A 21,219-nucleotide genomic window follows, 5' to 3' on the forward strand; every position below is an offset into this window, starting at 1 on the left:
CACTTGAATCAACTTGAAACAGTTGATTAACTTATTGAAGCTACCGAAACAAAAACAAAAAACAACCATGAGTTTAATATTAGATCCCCGTTTCCTGGAACACTACCAACAGCATCTGGATTATTCCAAACTTCCCAACTCCGTGACCCCGTGCGGGGTAAAGAACGAAAGTGTACAAAAAAAATATTGAAAGTAAAGTACACCCAATAAACCCTCAACGGTGTTGAAGTGCACCGAACCGAAAGGCGGGCACGGGCCCACAGAATAATCTCATTTGCACATAAATGATGTCCCACCGGCATCGGCTAGTGACATCGGTAGCAGGATCGACATGCTAAGTATGCGGTAAGCATGCAGACGATGCCGGGTTGTTTCAACACCATACAACCGAATAAGGGACGAAGGAGAGAGAGTGTGTACTTGGGATTTAAAATTGTCGCATTCGGTAAGTGTCTGGATACTTCGCTTGCCAATAAGAAGTCGAACGGGGTTTTTTCCCTCTAAAGATGAGCAAGACTTCGACCGGCTATACTTCCAAAGGCTATACTTCCGGGACGGGTTCCCGGGATCCCAAAAGACCTCCATAGTTTATGTGCGCAGTAAAAACGCACCGGCGATACGGGGATCTTAGGACGGGAAGTAGCAAAAGCCCGTAGCTGGAGCTACTTCCAATTACAAATACGAGTACACGCTATCGCTTGAACAAAAAAATAACCGCACATAAACAAATTTTATTTGCAAACAGTTCAGCAGTTGTTTGGTGCAAAATTGGTACAGTGGAAATGTTTATCTACAGCAAAGTTTAATCTGTAGTTATGTGTAGGTTTAGCTTGAATAACCCAGACGATTCCTTTCCAAAGGTGGTCACCAATTTGACGTGTACAGGAGCAACCGTCAAGCCAACCGGGAAGCCCAATCGGATTGGTGTGTTTTTTCTTCTCTTGGCGATGATTACACATTTAAATAAATTACATGTTTACCGTGTACTTCAAGCATACATCATGTATAATATTTACAGGATCGAGTGTTCGTAAGTGGATAAAATAAATAGCAAAATGAAGCAGGAATGTAAAATTAATTCGGCACAAGGTGCTCCACACCATTATGATCCTGCGCTGGATCGAGCGAGTAAATGTATTGGAGTATTAATGTACGTGTGTGTGTCTGATAATTGTATGGAAAAGATAACACAGTGAAGAAACGAGACAGGGTAGGTAAAAATCTAAACCTCCTCCAAGTGGTCAATTGACAAGGACCGCTAAGGGCCAATGCTTAACAGAAAAGCTAAACCAAGAAGAAGAAAAGCTCCAACAGAAGAATAAAAATAGCGAAAACGAAATCATCTCATCCTATCACTCTCTTTTTAAATTATCCCCCCATACAAAACCCTTATCCCTGCTTCCACCCTCTGTTATCATCAAACATAAGTGAGGAGGGATTTCGCCGCAGTTGAATGCACTTCAACAACCTCAAGTGTGTCGCCACTCAATGGTCGGGGCGGTTCGTTCGGTCGTCAAAAAAATCAATACCGGACGATACGCAATTTCCCTCCAATCATCCCCTCCCCCTCCCTATTACTTCCATTATCCTTCAACCCCAATCCACCGTCAACCTTCGCCGTGGAGTGAAGTCCTCTCGAGGGAAATGAATTGAATATAAAGGACACGAAAAGTGGACAAGAAATTATGCTTTGCGGTCAGCAATAAAGAGAGAGAGAGAGAGAGAGATAGAAAGAGAAAGAGAGAAACACAAAAGTTTTTTCCTAGACTTGCAAAAAAGAGAAATTAAAAAAAGAATGATATAAAATTTGAGCCCACGTGATGGAATGGAGAGGAAGGGGTGGGGGGTGGACAGGGGGATGGGAAAATAATAACCAAACCATCAAGAATAGTCGTTAAAGCACTTTTTCGCGCGACCAATATTGTACGTTCCCCTTTCCTGCGGTCCGCTTAAAAGGTGTGTCGGATTGGGTTTTTGGGAGGTTTGTGGAGGGGAGTGGGTGTATAGGCAAGAGCAAAACCCTTTCGCAGTTGCCAGTATCGTGCAAGCGGACTTTCAACGCACCTCTTTCCCAACTTTCCCTCCCTCGCTCAATCCCCTTAAAGGATGCTTTCGGGCCCGAATTCAGTTGGGAAATTTAACTGCTGTGTGTTTGTTTTTATCTTCTATTTTCTTTGCTCACACACACACACAAGAAGAAGCTTACTTTCTGGACGGTTTAATGTGAAGTGGTTACACAAAACTAAGACACACAAGGATAATAACATGCCACGCAATAAATCTAACGAAACAACCAAGAAGAAAACAGTTTCGTTGCGATGGGAAACGTCCCAAAAAAGAAAGGAATAGCATGGAAGGTGCCTTACAAATTACTCTACACCAGGACTCGACTTTTTGGACTTGGCGAGTTTCGGTGAGGGAGAAAGTGCTCATAGATCGTGGGGCTTTTTCGGCACCATGCCGGAAATGGAACCTCTACACTCGAATCAGCACACGAAGGACGAAGCAGTTAAAAATGCAAAATGAAAAGAGGGGGAAAAACCTTACAGTGCAAGAGAAACACATCGGGAGCGAGCAAGGCCACAAACAATGTGTGCCTTTATGCGCAGCGAATGAATTATAAATTTTCAATTATCACCTAATCGCATTATCACTTTTACACAAAACGTGTTTTAATCACCGTGCCGCGGCCACCGGAACGTGCGAATAAACTCACTGCGGTTAAGGGTGCTAGAGAGAGAGAGAGAGAAAGTTGAAAAGGAAAGAAAGTCGTCCTGTTTGCAACGTGTACGTTTGCATCAGCTTAAGCCAAAGGCAGAGAAGCTAATAAACGACCTCCAGACACCCACAACCCCATCCCTCCACTACACTACCCCTCTCACCTCCTCTCCCCCCCCCCCCCCCCCCTCATGCACACAGCACGCCTCATTCTTGCTGCTTGGGTCCTTCTGTTCCTTTGAGTGTTTTTATTTGTTTTCTCTACCACACACACACTCGCTCACATCTACAAGGATGGTTGGAAAAAGCTATCCTCCCTTACATTTCCACCATTCACCTTGACCCTTTTCATCCCAAAAGCCTTGCGCAAATCAAACGACGCTCGACCTTTCGATGTGCTTCCCAAAGGGAAGCAACAAAAAGGGTTTTGTTTCTTTCATGGTGAATCTGAGTCGCTCACTACGCGGGTTCGTTTATTATTTATTCGTGTCTGTGTTACTTCGTTTCCGCGCTGTTCTTCTTGCTGTGCCCAGATGTTTGATGGTGTGGCACCTCTTAAACAATACAAAAACCATCAAAAAAGAAACACTTTCCCCGGCCATTCCTCATACATCGTACCACCTTACCCCGTCACTTAACGCTGAGCAATTGTCGCGTTTGCGAACGCGATTCAGAAAATGTTACTTTTTTATTTTTTTTTAACAATTTAGCAAAATTTAAAAAAATGATTTATTTTAATGCGAATATGTTGCAATAAGTTTCTTTTCAATTAAATAGTGCTTTAAATTAAAAAAGTAATAAAAAATGAGAAAAAACTTTCAAAAAAATTTTCCACTCGAAAATTTTATAAGGCTTACCCCTTACGATTTTTTTGAGAAATTTTGCAAAAAAAAATGAAATTGATTTATTTTAATGCCAATTGGTTGCAATGAGTTTCTTTTCACTCAAATAATGCTTAAAGTAAAAAAAATATAAAAAAAATATAAAAATCTATAATCTAATGTTCACAAACGCGACAATTACTAAGCATGTAGTGACGGGGTTACTCGCGGAAGGGGCATCACACTTCTCTTTGGCCGCCATTTGTGGTTTCGGCACTGGCGCGACGCCATAACCATTCGCGTTTTTGTTTTGGTAACGTTTAAATCCATGCATAAATAGTCATGTTTTGTGTATTTTATTTACACCACAATCTTGTTCCCACTTTTCCCCTTCAATTTGTTTCCCCATTTCGTGTGTAGTGTGTGAGCTAAAGGGTATATACACCCTGCCGTGCAGAGGGTCTTATATCGCATCAATTGTGAAAAACAGCAAGGGCAGTTACTGCTCGGACGGTGTTATGAGGTCTGATTTATGGTAACGTTCCCAACGGGGTGCTTTTGGGCTATAGTCGTTGCGGGCATTTGTTATCCTTTGGGATCTATCCGTGCGGTCGCTACCAGCGTCACGTTTAAGCAACCGGGTGAGGAGAGATCTTTACCTGCCCGTCAACGACATCGACAAACACCGATAAGGTGACCAGATGGTCGTCGTTCTCACGCACCTAGTTCACATTATCCGAGATTTTGTTAGAAGAAAGTGGAGTGACAGGACGCGGGGAAAGGAAGGGGGGGAAGGGTGTGGGAGAACTTCTACAACACCCTCAACGAACGTGACGCGATTATGATGGCTGGCTGGGTTTTGCATGAGGACAATGGTGATCAAACAAACAGAAAGTGGGATATGCACGGTAAGCAAACAAAACCTGTTGTTATGAACCTGCATTAGTTGAATGTTCTTTTAATGTAATGTAGTATAACTACTGAGAAACTATGGCGATTTACAGTTAGTCTAATTTACAGTCTTGTCTAGTACGGGGAGACACGTTCTGGATGGTATTTGAAACCCCGTTCCTGTCGTGTGGAACTGGCGCCGTTTATTACATACACCACCGCCGCCCGTTAGGACAGGTATTTAAGTACACAGAATTGGTTCCTTAAATGCCGTAGACATAACCTTTAAATTTGTGACTTCTGTAAGAGTTGAATCCATCTCCTCTTCGTGTTTGCTTAGAATATATCAACCACTACATATATCCAACGAGTTCTTGATCAGAACTTCAAGGATAAGAATAGAGCAGGGCTTGCCACACAGGTACATATATAAATCAATTCGCCCAACCCAAACAAACACACACATACACACAGACCAATCGATAAGCCGTATCGCCGCGTTAAGACGATGAACCTCCCAACGAAGGTCGAAACCATTATTGCTATAACCTCAACCCTTCTTAGCCACTTCGGTTCGGTTGACCTGCCTCCGTAATTAAAGTTGCGCACCGTTTCCCGATGTGCAAAACGAAGGCCAAAATTGTAATGGACATATGCAGCACGCTGTTTCGGAAACGGATGCGACCTTCTGGTGCACACACGCGAACTACGCGACAGGGTTTTGTGCGCGGCAAGCAAATCGAATACCTTAATGATGCACGAAAAGCGCTGCTGCTTATCCCTTGAGGAGGGGCTGTTTCCTTCTCTCCAAAAATGGGCGGTAGGGAAAGAAAGGAGAAGAAAGAAAACAGGGTGCAATAGATGAAGTTGGTAGAATATCGCCCGATATATACGAGCAGGGTAGACATCAGAGAAAGCCAGTGGAGTTGGAAAAAAACGAATGAAAACTATTGTAAGGAAAAACTTTTACTGAAAAGTGCCTTGGAACGATAAAAGTTGGGCAAGCTCTCTTTCGCCCTTATCCGCAAGATAACTACTTCAAACGTACCGAGTTGGGCAAGCTTTTCGCGAACGTGTGTGTTATTTTTTCCTTTGTTTTTCTTTTTGGCTTACTTGAACGGCACAGAGGAAGATAGTGGCCGATTTATTAAACCACTACACGTGCCCTTCCAACTACTTTTGAAAGGAAGAAAAAAATGAGAATGAAGCTTTTGTAAAAATCATATAAAATGCATAGGAATATAAAAAGGAAAGATGAATGTATGGAAAAGAGAATAACAGAAAAAGAGCGAAATCGAAAAATGGTGATATGAGCCACAAATAGCTTTGCATAAGGGTTGAGCAGGCTTTTCCTCGGTGTCAGATAGAAACAACCAACAAACAAAGTTGTTAAGGACGAGGGGATTGATAAAAGCAACAAGAAGGGACGGTGGAGAAGGAAAAGAAAACTACAACGCACGCTCACGCTCACACGCCCACCAGATTCATAACGAAACGCGATGATAAACTAGGTGATCGGTCATAATTATGCAATGTCCCACTAATTTGTTACCCGCGTTGCCGCCATTTAGGAGCAATAATACTATATAATCGATTTTTCTTATAAAGTTTGGTTCATACAATTTTCTGTACTGGCTGAAAGTAGTGTCTAAGCAAATATAAATAACATAAAACTACTTGATGCCGGATGGTATGGGCTATTACCTTCCAAAAAATGAAAATGTTTTCATTTTTGTTTCCCTTCTATCGTGTAAAGTGGCCAAACATACAACCCACATAACAAAAAACAAAAGTTTTGCTCCGTACCGAACCGATGATTTCAGTCCCTACCTTCTTTCCACTTCATAAATAAAACCACCATAATGCAACATTAAACCAACTGCAAGCACGGTTCCTTACGATTTAAGAAGTCATAAAAATGGGAAACTAAAATAGAAGAAAAAACTGCCGTATAGAAAAACCACCTAGCCAGAGGGTTTACCTAACGGAAACTTTTGGACGCGTTCTCTTTTTCCATTCGTGCTGGGTTTGTTTGGCCATCACACTGACTTGCTGTTTGGTTTTGTTTGGCCGGTTTTCGGTCTGGTGGTTTTTGGGAAGGCGAGTATGGAAAAGGATTACACAACCAAAAGCCCTGCTTCTTGCTTGCAACGGCCAAAATCTATAAGGATTTTTTTTATGAGGAACGGAAAGCATTAGTGATCATTTTTATCGGTAAACTTCCACACACCGTACCAGGGTACGTTTACAAATCGACTCATATCGTGCGGTAGATTAGACGTATTCGTTTGTGAATCGTTTAACGTACATGCTTTTAGGCGGCAAGCGACGAACCCTCGATACAAATAACGCTACTTTTCTTTTGTTTTTAATGACTCAATTAATTGCCACTTTTTAACGTTTATTGTTTAAACTTACACTAAAGTGTTTGCTCAAGCTTTAACTTGATGATTTACAGACAGAAAAAAAGTTTAAATTAAGTCCTTCTTCCTTTTCTTTATTGAATCTTTTCAATGAAGTCATCAGAAACACATTTGCAAAATGTGCCGCGAAGTGACAGCGGCGACCGGGCACGGATGTAAGTGTGCTAAAGGATAAAAGAAAAACCAGCTTTCGTACAGGAAAATAAACCACCCACTCTATTCCACCCAAATAAAACCACTCGCTGACAGACGACGGAAAATGGTGAAAAAGATGGAAAAAGAAGGGGTAAAAAGGCATGGTGAACAAAACGCAACGTACCGGGATAATGGTCACAGAAAGAACGGCGCGAAATGCAATTTAAATGATTCAACAAATGAAAAGGGAAACTTGGAAATCCCTCAAAGCGTCGATGAGAACGTACAGAGGAAGAGCATAAATTTTTTTGCGTTAAAGGCAACCTTAACTTGCAAGAAGCAGCAGCCAATAAGCAGAAAAGAAACAGAAAGTGAGACGATGAAAGAGATACAGAGAGGGAGAGCGAGAGAGAGGAAAAAGAAAAGGAAAGAAAGTTCACTTCAAACTTAATTAACCGACGAAGTGAGCTGTCGACTTGCCGTCGCCACAGCTACCCTAGTCTAGATCTGCTGATTGAAGCGTTTTCATTTCACATTTACCTTACAACACCACTGGTACTCGCTCGTTCCATTTTCCTACCAGTGTCCCGCTTTGCATGTCCTTCATGATGCCAAATCGAATTGGAATAAGGCATCATGTTGATGATGATGATGATGATGATGGTGGCTTACACCCAATCCGTCCCAAGCGTTACAAGAGCGCAACAAGAGTAGGGAGATGCTCCACACTCCAGAGAACCGAGCGGGTGACGGGCTTTTCATCCTCCTCCATTTTTTTTATTGTATCCCCAAGGGCACCCTCCTGGCACAAAATCGTGAAGGAATCGTTTTATCCTTGCACACCTTTTGCACCTATCCGCCGCAGTCTGGCGGATATTGAATGAATTTGCAACCCCGAAACTGATACCATTTTCTTTTACACGCACACAGCCACCCACCAAAGGGGGTGCATGCAGGGGTGTGACTAACACACGGCGTAAGGTGAAGGTGACAATATGACCCAACGTTCTTGTTGGGAGACTTTTCTTGGAACGTTCTTATCGCCACATATACACGGTCATGGTTCATCTGAATAATAATAATACGGCATTAAGGAGCAACAACAAAAAAAGAAAATGTCGGCAAGTGCTTTGGCCATTTTCTTCTTCCTTTTTTCGTTTCACTATCCACCACAGTTCTACAGCCGAAAAGGAGGACACGTGAAGGGGAACACTCTAGCACGTTTTGCTTTCGGGATGCTTATTTTTCATTCGTGCCCCACCGTTTATGGTGGTGTGCGCAGCAGCTATTTGGAAGCTTTTGAAGAATTATCGCGCTGAAAAGTGTTGTACATTAGAATCTATTTCAAAGGAGTTTTTTTCCTCGGTATGGTGAAGGAAAATGTTTATAGAAAAAAAATGCATGTTAATGGAGAGTGTAAAAGCATCAAGATGGAACGGACCTTTAAGTAAAGATGATCTTTACCCATACAAATAAGTACGGTGAGCAGTTTTGAGTAAAATGTTGGGAAAGAATTATACGTTTGTTTGGCAAGAATTTAAATTGATTATAATTATTTAAATTAGAAAATATATTTTATGTTTAGTTCTCAGTTCGACCACTTGGTGGCGTGACATAAAATGACGATAAAATATGTAATTTTTAATTTAACTTATTTTCAATTTATTTTTTCATTTTTCAATATTTCAATTGGTGGAAAAAATAATTTACTATTTTTTAGATAAAAATACTCTTTCTTATTTCTTCAGATTTGAACTTGCTAAAAATATAAAACAACATAAACTTTCTCATGGAGGCGCCTGGTACCAGATTTGAACTTGATAAAAATATAAAACAACATAAACTTTCTCATGGAGGCGCCTGGTACCTGATTTAAGCAAAATCCACACAACAAATCGCCTAATAATATGCAATTTAAAAAATCTTCAAAAACGCCATTACAAAAAAGAAAGCTTCCCACTTGAATCCACAGGAAGGAGAAAGGCGTGTGGTAAAAGCAAAAACCACCGTACAATGTTCGTCACGGTTCCCTGCTCTTCAACTTCCCCTGTTCCAAGAATCCTTATCAGTGTTTATCACATACAAACTCTTCAGGTCACATGTCACACCACCAGCCCGTGTATAAAAGGTTGTAAAGCAAAGAAAGAAAAAAAACTTTGTGAAAATGAAAACAAGAAAGAAAACAAAAGAGCAAGAAAGAATGCAAGTAAGTGTGAAGAATGAAAATGAATGGAAAACTCCATCCAGAGCATGGAAACGCTCTAAAGGAACAATCTAACAAGCGTTGGTGCATTGAAGCCTTACCCCGAAGGGTGAAAGGAGATGAGAGAGATAGGGAGGGAGAGTGCGTCTTCGTGCGAAGCAGATGAAAAGAAACGAAATAGGGTTACGCAACCTTTATCAGATAAAATTATTGGCTTTCATAATAAAGCCAATTTATAAGATAATTCAATCTGCAACGGTACACGAGTGTGATCCGAAGGATGGGGATGGGAGGATTGTGCTCCATCTACGAGCAATTGATGAAGGAGCAAAACTGGAAAGGGGCTGTTGCCATGGCGTGTCGTATGGCGGTGAGTGGCGTACACAGGCGAACTCCGGCCGCATGATAAGGATCGAAACCTGAACGAAACGCGTACAGCGTGCACTAGGAAATCATCATCCTTGTGCTTGTGTCTATGGGGAGCCGAAAGACGGTAGTCCACTGTAGCGATTAACCTTTCCCCTCGAAGCCGGCAAGATGGCGCAGATCATCCTAGGGAGATTCTAGCCTTTTTTTCTTTTCCTTGTGGCCTCACCAAGTACTCACTGCCGTATCGTGCGCTTTCGCACTGCTCGGAACTTACTTCTTCTATCAGCACGCGTACCCATCCATTCCCACACCGACTCCTTTCCTTAACTCCCTCAGCTCCGCTACCATCCAACTCGAGCATCAGCAAAGTGAAGAACAGACCAAATATGATCCTGGTGTCTTTACCCTTATCTTCCACTCAGTACTGCAGCATACTTTTCCTTTCTTTTTTCCTTACTTCACCTTTCCACCCTTCTTATCTGTTTGTTATTCGTTGAATTTCTGATAGCACGGGTTTCACCCCGTTCAGAACGAGCCCAAATACACACACACACACATGGGTTTTTTTCCTGCTTCCGAATTTTTCGCCCCCAAAAACGTCTCTCTCTCTTCCCCTCAACACCCCCTCCTGATCGGCTAGAGTCGTTGATGCGCCTTTTTTTCTTCTTCTTGTCCTCTAGGTTGAGCTCGATCATCAGGCAAACCACGCAGGCACGTGTGTAAGAGCTGATTTTAGAAGAAGACCGGGACGGGCGTGAGAGAGAGAAAAAAAGAAGGTGATGAGGTTGAATATTTTCCTTTTTTTCCCCCAATGTCTACTTTGGTGGGTGAGTATACCCATCCACTGTGTGACGAGAAACTCATTTTCCAACCTTTAAAAATGCCATTTTTTCTCTCTTGGTGGTTGTTGTTTTCAGTAGCTGTAAATTTATGATTCACATACCGAATAAGAGGTCGCCCTTTTGGGGGGAAGGGGGGGGGGAGATTCTGATTTTTAATACACTCACAGACACACATAACAATATGAACATACCGAACTGTATGGCACACACAACGGGACAGAAGGATTGATAAGAAATCTGAATAAATTTGAATGAATATTGAGTTTTGGGTTTTTGTTGCCTTTTTCATTCTTTCTTCACCCCTTTTTTGTCTTTCACCTTTCTACGAAGCATTTGTACCTAGCTCTATCCCTGTTTTTGTGTGAATGTGTGTTAGAGCGTATTCTTCTTGATTTTGCATACATTTAGGGGGCTGGTTGCTTCCTTTTGCAGCTACCCTTTTCATTTGTGCACCCTGTGAAAAGTGGGTGGGTGTGGGGGTGAGGAGAGTGAGGGGGGGCGAAAAAGGTTTCTATGTTGACGATGTTCCCCCCTTGTTTTTTGCTATCTGGTGAGCAAATATCCCCCAGAAGCAGCATATGCTGCCTCATCTCCCACAACTCCATCCTACAGGGAGTTGGCGGTAAAATGAATCACTGATTCACTTCACTCCCAGATCCTGGTGGCAAAACTGCAGTTTATCGTCTGACAGTCTTCGTTCCGCTCGAGTACGGGGTTTCATGCACACACACACACACACACACACACACACACACACACACACAAACATACAAACACACAAAACCCTTCCCCATAAGGATCGTTCGTTGAACGGTGCGGTTTTGCTGCGGAATGGAACTGGGAACTGGGCTGGCCTGGTTTGTTGGAGAGGTTTTTTTGTGTCGATACAATCCGTATCCATGAATCGAAAGGGACCAGGTTAAGAAGTACACCGAACCGAAGCACGAACGGGAAGATACTAGGTTGGGTTGTTCCAAAAACCCAGACCAAGTTACAGCTAGACCACGTCGTTATTGTTCTTTTATGCTATGGTTCCCCCCTTGTAACCCTATCTCTTGCACACCGGGAAGATAACATCTTATCCCTGGCAGTGTTTCACTAAAAACGCAAATCTAGACTGCATCGGGGTTTTGTAACGGTTGGTGGGGAAAATGTAATGGGTCGGGTTTTTTCGGGGGAAGAATTAATAATCTCAATCAACGGCCGATCACGTAGGCGGTCCAGAAATTGCCACAGTAACAGTGCCTGTCTGGACATTACGAAATTGTTGAACGAACATTGTTGGGAATCACTGCGAGTAATGGAGCTGACATGAGGCGGCTTACCGTATACCGGCGCACTTTAACACCGACGCTTCTTCGATCTTGGTGTGGGTGGGTTATGGTACACTCGTACGATAACGATAACGATACGCCCGGTCCGGTGGCTGGTGCGGCTGGTGAAAGGATCATAAACATCGCCGGCCATCATTTGTGGCTTTCGGATGGTATCGGCACAATTTAATTAAGTTGCACATATTAAGCGTATCGAAGTTCGTACGTACGGTGGTGAACGTCGTACCGGTGAATCTACGTCAGGCGTGCCTTCCCAGACCCGTGTGGATGTACCGATCCGAATTAGACACATGATATGGATTGACAGCTATCTGCTCATCTAACGAACAGGTGAATTTGGAAGATTAAAATAAACACAGCTCGAGCGTCTAGAAATCCATGTTCAACAATGCTTTTAAATGGTAAATTTTACATAACTCAGAAACTATCCCGTTGATATAGTCCTTATTATTATGACTTAGTATAATTGAAAAACGAAAACCAAAAAATTGAAACGAAAGTGTACGGTAAGAGACGAACCTGATCACTTTAAGCGTTCATTTTTCACTGTCACAGGAACCTGTCAGTTGAGTGAACGGCACTCACTTCTAATTCAAGCACTCAGCCAACACACAAAATTTGCAAAATTGAATGCTTCCATTTAGAATGCTTAATTAATGATAAAATATAATAAGTGATCCAGCATACAATCACATATAGAGGGACTTTTCGTGTTCTAGAGCAATCGGTGTTGCGTTTTTAAGATGCATTATCTTTAACCAAGCACGTGCCATCGGTACGGACATGCAGTGTACAGCAAAAACAAAAAACAAAAAGTTGACGATCATTTTGTTCGATTTCAGTGTGAATGTTGTTTTATTACGCGCCGTCCTCAAGCAGCGAACGTGTGTAAGTTAGCGTTGCACGGCTATGGACTGTAATGGGAAGAGGGGGGCGCATTGTGCCGCTGCAAAACGATTCGGAGCAATTGCGCTGGGGCTTCGTGCGGCTTGGCAACATAATTGCCATTTCGTGGTTCACTGCCGGTGCACGTTTTACTCCACCGTTCCATCGTTGGAGTTGGAAAAGGGTTGGGAAGCGGTGTGAACGGTGGGAAAGGCTAGCAGTTGCAAATGTAAATGTGCATCGCCATCATCAACCGGTGTTGGCGGTTCGAACACGATCGACCGTATGGTGAAAAGAGATTTTCTTGCGACAAGATGTTAAACACACTCGTGACTCGTGGCCGGCGCGACAAGGTTTTTTGAGCGCGTAACGGAACGTTAACCCTTGCGGGGTTAGGTGTTTTACCATTCCTGCAAGGGGTTGGACAGTTTTGAACAGTTTGATGACAAAGTGCTCGTGAAACAGTCCGGCAAGTGTGGCCTTTCGTGTGGAGAATTCAATCGATGGGCTTTACCGGTTCGTTGCTGTTTAGTCGCTCGAGTGAATCATGCAAGGGTTCGACCAAAATGGAGCCCATTATTACAGTCACTATCGTTACTGCCACCTTGTCGCGCCGTGTGACTCTATATCGGGAGGGCGACTGGGAAAAACTGCGTTGGATGGGGACGGGTGTATGGTATTGAGACGATTGCACTTTAAATTTGCATAGAAAATCGGCGTCCCCAATCAATCGGGCGTGTTGTACACACGAGAGGACAGTTAAAGAATTAGCTGAAAGAAGAAAAAAACAACCTGAACGAACAAAAAACAACAACAAGAGGGTGAGAGCGAAACGACTCTGAAACTCCGACTTCGGAAGACCCATCACCGTACTTGCGTACCGAGCTTTCTGTGATTGGGCCGTAAAGCGGAAGGAAAACGCCGCCTGCAAAAAGCAACATGCGCAGCGCAGATCCGAAAACCACGGTTCACGAGAGTTAAACTACACCACCATCCCTTCCCTCCATCGAAAGAAAAAAAAACGAAAGAAAAACCTACCTTAAACACCTCCCAGGTGGCCGAAAATGGCAATACAGCTAATCCGACTAATAAATCAGCAACAGCTAGACTAACGATGAAAAAATTGGTTACACTGCGCAGCTTGTGCGAGCAGAGTACGGCCGCAATCACCAGACAGTTGCCGACGATGACGAGCACGTTGATAAACGCCAGCACCGCCAGCGAGACCAGATTGGTCGGATCCGTCCACTGTACGGATGCGAGCAGGCTGGCACACTCCGACTCGTTCATGGCTTCGTACCGTTCCGTCGCGGCTGGCGACGTTAACAACGTTGGCGACACGGCAGTGAACACTGCTAGTGGGCGACCGGTGGGTTCGGGTGTGGTGCGTTGATGTTTGGGCAGCTACTGCGTAATGGCTGCGGCTGCGACGGCTGCTGCTGCTGCTGGTGGCGTCATGGCGTCTTTCCCCTGCACCGAAAGAGAGAGAAAGGAAGAGAGAGAGGAAAAGAGAGACGGATGAGAAAAGGTGAAAAGTGCCGATCGCGTATAGTAAACTGGTTGATCTTCGTGCGGGTGGTCCTTCTCAAAAGGCAGCCCAACTTGATCGTCACGATGACAGCACTATCAAAGCAGGTCCATTGACCTGCCTTTTTTTTCTTTATCTTCTTACGTATCAACACTTTACACGGTTGAACATTGGATGAGGATTTGTGGGAACACTTCTACCATCGTGTTACGCACTCAATCACTCATCTCAAGCATGTCGACGAGAACCGAGCTCCAACCTAAGCACCAGCACCCAATCCAATCGAACGATAATTAAATAACTCAATTTAGTAAACACTCCGGCACTGGTACGGGTGCGAGGCTTCCCTTTACGACGTCACTGCATCAGATGTACGAAGGCGTCCCGACGTCCGGACGTCAAAGTCCATCCACGATAAGCACGCGTCTGCGTCACCTGGGCCTGTTGCATCTTTGCCGGGCAGCGTTCAAATCGAATTGCGAAATAATCGATCAGAGCGCCTTATGGACTTATCGTAGCTATTCTGTCCGATTGAATGGTCACAGCAACGAATGCGCACCAGTGGGAAGAGCCGTTTAAAGTGGCAACCTTTAGCAGTCAATAATGCATCCGACAGATCTCTTCTGCATGGAATGGGAAATTGTAGCTCAATTGCGGCCCGCATTCGACGACAAATGGGCCATCGCTCCATTCTATTGTGCCGCGTGTATGTGTGTGTATGTGTTGTCCTTGTAGTTTTCATTCGCATTTTTTTCTTCTTTGTAATGCAGGACAATAAAGCTCCTAGAATAGTGTGCCTGTAGATGTGTGGCGTGTTTGTAGGGGTGGAAAAAAATAGGGGAAGCAGCCACATAATACCAGAGTTACACATTAATTGAACTCGATTGCGAGCAAGTACCAATCAACAAAAGCTTCCAATACCTTCATCGCTCCGAGCATTCAGGATGAGGGGTCGGATCGCTCCCCCCCCCCTCCCCTTCCCCCTTCATGCTCCCGGGCCTGCAGCGTGAAAATTCCTGGAAGGATAGACTGTGCTGCGAGAGTTTAAACCCAGCTGGACTCATTTAAAAAAAAACTACCGTGGCGTGTGAGTGGGACGAGCCGTGGCGCTACAGAAGCTTACACAGGCAATCCCGCAGGTGAGCTTTCATATTCCAAAATCCAACCCCAGCTCACGCAACGTACGACAAAGGCCTCCTTCAACCCCTCCTCCTTGCTATGGCAACTTCCGAATGAGCGTTTCTCGGCTGGACGAGAAGGTTGGTTGGTTTGTGGGGAATGCAACATGAACGTGCTCGTGACAGGGCAAAGAGTGCCATTGTGCCTAAACCCCCAACCCCACTCTCCTCCCACTCCTAAAGGAAGCATCAAACCGAACAGGTGTACACGACAATATCCCTTCCCACCCGTTTTCCCACCCTTATTCCTTTCCAATTCTCCATCCATCTCCAACACGATAGTTTTTGCAAGATCTGCTTCCGAGTTCATGAGCGGGGGAAAAAAGAAGCAAAAAAACACACACACACTATCACATTCCTTCGCTTAGTTTGCGAACAATTGCGATTTGTGGCAAGCCACGAATGAATGCTGGTTTGGTGTGGATAAATCTGGGTTTCTGTGGCTATTTCGCAACGCAAAAAAAAAAATACAACGATTTGTGTAAATGGAAGGCAACGGAAGTTTTGCGATGCCCTTCGCAAAAGAAAAACGTAACAGTAGCAAGTGATTGAAAATTTACGGTTTGAACTTTTAATGGGAGTTTTTTCTCTTTTTTTTTTTACTTCCCCTTTTCGAAAACAGAACGATTCTTGTGTATTGTACATGAGATGAATTTAGTTGTTCAATTGACATTTATTATTATTAAAACAAATTTTGTGCTATGTATACAATGTCTGCGTGTACAATGTATTTAAATGATTTAAATTTAATATTAAAACATTGACGGACAGCTTTTCAGCTTAATCACTGCCTCCATTTAGCGGGGTAAAAATGTCGGTAAAACATTAGAAAGCGTCCACCATTTGGCAGGCGTACAAAATCACACAGTTTCATGCGCTATATAAACAAGCCGTTATTTGTTTAATGAATTTAAATATGATTATTAAATATTAAATACCCTTGAGTTATCAACAAAAATCAAAACACATATCTATGTTCACATATGTATATTCGAACATTTTTTACGCCTGCAGAGTATGCAACCGCTTGCTCGACATGAAAAATGCTCAGTGGAGCTTATATGCTGTTTAGCAGCTGCACCATTTCTTAATACTGATTTGTCGCAATCATTGTTTCTCGCACGTTTATACAGCTGTGGTTATAAAATCGACACTTACACTCCTTCTCTACTCTGCTCAGAACATCTGCTCAGAACAACTACAAAACAAACTGCACAATGAGACACAGTGCTTTATTTGCGGCTAATATATGCCGATTAAAATATTTAATATTTTATTTCGCAAGCAATTATATTTTTTTAATGTACTATTTTGATTGGTTTCCTAGCAAAAGAAAAACAAGAAAAAAAATTCTTTCAAATTATAAAACTCTGGAACAAATAAATTTCTACTAGGAAACCAATGAAAATGGAGGCGCCCAGTACCTGATCCTTAAAATTCGATTAAAATATTTAATATTTTATTTCGCAAGCAATTATATTTTTTTAATGTACTATTTTGATTGGTTTCCTAGCAAAAGAAAAACAAGAAAAAAAATTCTTTCAAATTATAAAACTCTGGAACAAATAAATTTCTACTAGGAAACCAATGAAAATGGAGGCGCCCAGTACCTGATCCTTAAAATTCGTGCAAAACATTCCTCAAGCAGTTTCTCAGCCTCATTTTCCGTACGCAAATGAAATAGAAGCTTATTATTATGGCTTCTTTACGTAGCATGAGTACGTATTTAAAACGTGTTGAAGTTTTTCTTTTTTTTTGACGCAATATCGTTGCATATGTCCAATGTGTTAGCAAAGCTTACTACATTCAGCTAAGCAACGTTCATCCAGCATTGGTTTAGGTTTAGTCGTTTTGGTTTTGTTCCTTAAAGCGACCTTCCACCATCCATTCTCTCTACACTTTTAAAAAGTGCGAAGAAATCCCATCCTTTGTGGGGGGGGAGGATCTCGACCGGTGGCGATGAATGTTTCATCAGCTCAATTTGTTTTCAAATATTTATTCACCTACTTTTGCGGTGGTTTATTGCAAAGCATTCCTGGGGTTTAGTTTTCTATCCCACTGGTCCCGGTGCAGTGTGCGAGTGTTCTGTTCGGGCAAAAGGCAAAAAAAAAGCCGGAAATCAGCTGAAGCCTCAGCTGGGTTTCGGTCGGTGAAAAGAACAAAAAACACACACACAGTTGAGCTTGAATTAGCTCATTGGTTTTGCATGTGTGCAGGGTTGCTGCTTCCCACGGTGCAGGGTCGATATTCAAGCAGTGCTTGGTGAGATTTGGTTTTAGTTTTTTTTTATTTCAACTTCATTTACATATTTTATGGTATTTGGTTTCCAGGGATTTTTTTTTGCAACCAACCACTTTTGCAGCATACCTTCGCTGTGAGTGCGTGTGTTTTGCTCACACCTCCACTCACTCCCCCTTCCTCACAAACCTGTATCCAGTTCGTAAGGATCGTCCCACTAAGACCGAAAGATGAACTTTCGCAGATAAACTTATCTGCAACACTGCTGAGGGGAAGGGTTTGATCGACATTTTTCCACCGGTGTTGGGCTGTGTGGGTGCGATAGATACGGCGCGGTCCAGGTTATGCTTGGTTTTGATTTAGCACCCTGGCAGTATAGAGCGGGTGAGAGTTACGTGCAGGACTCTCGTTACCGATAGGCCGCGTAGGCAGACGGTAGTAGGCCTGCGTTACGGTGTTATGCCTGTAGAACCCGTTCATTCATTAGCATAAAACTTAAAGCACAAAGTGGGCAAAGGGTGGCGCAAAACATTTTCCCTTTGCGTACCACACCCGGTACGGGCGTTATGTGAGGGCGGGAGCCTGACGTTAGGAACGTACCGAGAGCAATAATTTATAATTTATAGCATTCGACCTTTTTGGCGAACGAAGCACACCGAAGCGAGGCTAGCGAGCTATTTGTCAATTTCGTAATCGAGCAGGTAAGTGGGATATTTGGCTCCGTACTTCAATGACAGCGCCATGTTCTTCCCTTCGTTCGTTGTGCAGCCCAACCGGCCCACATCGTACCAGAAGGATCGTGGATGTGTGAGTGTATGAGCGTGGGTAAAGCGTACCGCGATTGATTACCCATCCCCGTTTGCTTGCAAGATGGACGTACCGTGCAAGAGACACAACCCAAGATACGATGGCGCGATGACACGATGAGACTTCCAAGCAACCAGAAGCCAGAATTTTAATGACGTCTATATACATCTTCTATTTTGTGCCCCTTTATCTATCAAACATGTCGCCTGAATTGGTTTTCCTTTGGAGGCGAGCTTACCAACAAGAAACGAAGCATTGGTTCCAGCAAAATCAAAGAGCGAAAAAAAAGAAAACGCCAAAGGAGTACTAATTAAATGTAGCAAAGCCGGGCAGGAAAAACGCTACCCTTGTGCATGTACAGCGATAGTAGGTGGATGAGACAAGTAGAGCTAGGAAAATGTAAATTGAATGTTTAATAAGGTTGACCTTTAGGGTTTTTTGGTGGAGGTAGTTGGGTAGTTGAAATGAGTGATTGCTGCTGCCTTCTTAATTTCTTAAGCACCGGGCCCATCTTACCTTTACCGGCGGAAGCAAATTGGTAAGGTTGGGCCCCCGCAAATCTCTTTCTTCCCTTATTGTCAGGCGTACTTCTAAGGCGGCCCAATTAAACGTGTTTCGATGGAAATACGCAAACAATAGCGCTGTACAGCAAGAACGCGCCTACAGCAGTGGAATAAAGGCGAACGGATACATTATTGCATGTTTTATAAGCGTCGTACAAAAGTAACAAAATGGTGCTGGATGTGGTCAAACCATTTTCTCATTCTTCCCAACCGCCATTGTTAATGTTGCATACATTCAGGCGGTATGAATCTTTGTATGGGATTCAAGCGGGTCGGTTTTTTTTCTTTTTGCAAATGATTTTCGATCGTCTGATTTTTGTGGCAAGGTCAATACGTACAACACGTACTGCTTCCGTGGTGTCTATTAGCTTGTTTCTGCTATGCTATTTTGAGGCGTGTCTTTAGCACGGGCCATAATTAGCACTCAGCTGCGGTCGGGTGGAATTTTTCTGTTTTGTTTTTTTTTCACCCCAAAGCGTGATGTTTGCATCCTGGGCGTCTAGGGCAAGTGTTACGTACGCTCTAATTGATTTTTTGCACCTTCTAATTCGGGTACCAACTAGCACCTCCGTTGACGCGTGATGGGATGGTACGATTTTGGTCAACACAGAAGCGTTGGTTACGCATGGCAAGCACAATCAAATCCATTTCAGCAAACACCTCGATAGCGCTAGCGGAGCGGCACCGTATCGGGGATATTTCGTGGCATTTCGATTGTGGCTAAGCTTCCAGATTTCGCGGATTGAATGCTTCATACATTTTATCGCTTTTTTATCGATGTTCATCGAAACCTACCCATCCAGATTCCAAGGTTTCGCTGTTCTAGAAATATTTTATAGAGCAAAGGAAAAAAAAACAACGCACACACAACAATCGTTCTATGCGGGTATTTTGTGGTATTTCTACTTTTTCACATAAAACCTCTTACTTTTTTTTCGCTCTTGCTCTCTCCCTCTCTCTCCCTCGCTTTCAGCGGGCAATTCCCCTTTTTAGTGTTATCTACCACCATTGCATTCCACCCATTGGCCCAGTGGCCAACCATCACCATCATGTGCGATCCGAATCGTTACGCGCCATATCATTTTTTTGTTATTGCTCCCTTTTTATTCCCTGTGCCCTGTTGCCCTGCGCGACACTCTAGCACTGTTCAGCGACCGTTTACATTGAACGAGCGAAATTTATCGCCCTCCCACACCTCCCCATGTTTCACTGTTCCACCCCGTGCAGTACACATGATGGGTAGAAAAGCTGAAACGAAACGGCAACCGTTCGGATACGCTCGATCGAATCGATCAGAGAGGTAAAGTGAAGCGACACCACAACAATTCGCCACCCGCCATTGCCTAATGATGCGAAAAGCGATTCCGCTTGCACAAACGTACATCGGTGCGGTTCACAAGGATAAGGGAGGAAACAGCCCCCCCAACCGGTGGGAATAGGGTAAATGCGAAGATTGGTGAGAGATGCCGGAGGAATAAATCCCACAGCCAAGGAGACAAGTATCGGTTGCGGGGCAAAAACCGATTCAATGACGAAATTTCCCAAAACGCCAGGAATCGCTATTTTGTGGGAAGCGTCTCATTTTTTCCTCCCTCATTTTGGGTCGCTTTCTGGTTACACCGCAGCTCTTCATTCCCCCCTTCCCCCAAATAGCGTCAGACACCATTGCGCTTTACTATACGTCATTTTATTTGATTCCAACATTGTCAACTGTGGTAGCGTGGGCAAGACTTTATTTCTGTTGCACCGTACGCCCGTACGGCGTAAAGCACTTCCCGGTTACTAGGCGGTTACCGGGATAGTTGGGCTGTACCGTATCGCACCGTTTAACGAGACGTTGCGCAGAGGCGCCGTACGCCCGAACCGATGTGATCGTGCGGTTCTTTATCGTACATTATAAAAATGTCACCATTTTGGCCGAGTATGGCGAGGGAGGAAGGGGGGGGGGGGATTATTGGAAGTTAGAGCGGAAGAAAAGAGGTTGTAAGAAGGCTGTGGTACTGGTAACGGTAGATAAGTTTCTATCGTTGCAGATGTTGCTACATTTAATGGCAGATATCTAAGGTTCAGGTACTCGCTATATCCTTGCATCAGTTCAGTTGGTTTGTTCAGTACAGAGGTGTTACTGAAGTGATTCTTATATGTATTAGAAATGTAGTACTACTCTTAGCAGATATTGCCCAACAGAGTTTCGTGGTTACTAGAACTTCAAATAGTTCGATATTCTAAAAATTGAGTGCTCTTGGTAACTTCGGTAACTTGATAACAATGAGAAGGAAAAGGC

The 21,219-nt window shown here is 43.5% G+C and overlaps 1 protein-coding gene across 11 annotated transcripts in view; it reads right to left on the reverse strand.

The window, feature by feature from the left end:
• The window catches only part of LOC125765677 (octopamine receptor Oamb-like), an 86,411-nt gene that overhangs the window by 25,097 nt on the left and 40,095 nt on the right, over positions 1-21,219 (reverse strand). For all 11 annotated transcript variants that reach the window (XM_049431111.1, XM_049431137.1, XM_049431145.1 and 8 more), the window contains one exon: positions 13,660-14,091. In XM_049431111.1, the coding sequence (XP_049287068.1) occupies positions 13,660-13,911 (252 nt within the window). In that variant the 5' untranslated portion in view covers positions 13,912-14,091. The remainder of the gene's footprint in view (positions 1-13,659; positions 14,092-21,219) is intronic.

The sequence above is a fragment of the Anopheles funestus genome, chromosome X (assembly GCF_943734845.2).
Source record: "Anopheles funestus chromosome X, idAnoFuneDA-416_04, whole genome shotgun sequence".
Taxonomy (NCBI): Eukaryota; Metazoa; Arthropoda; class Insecta; order Diptera; family Culicidae; genus Anopheles; species Anopheles funestus.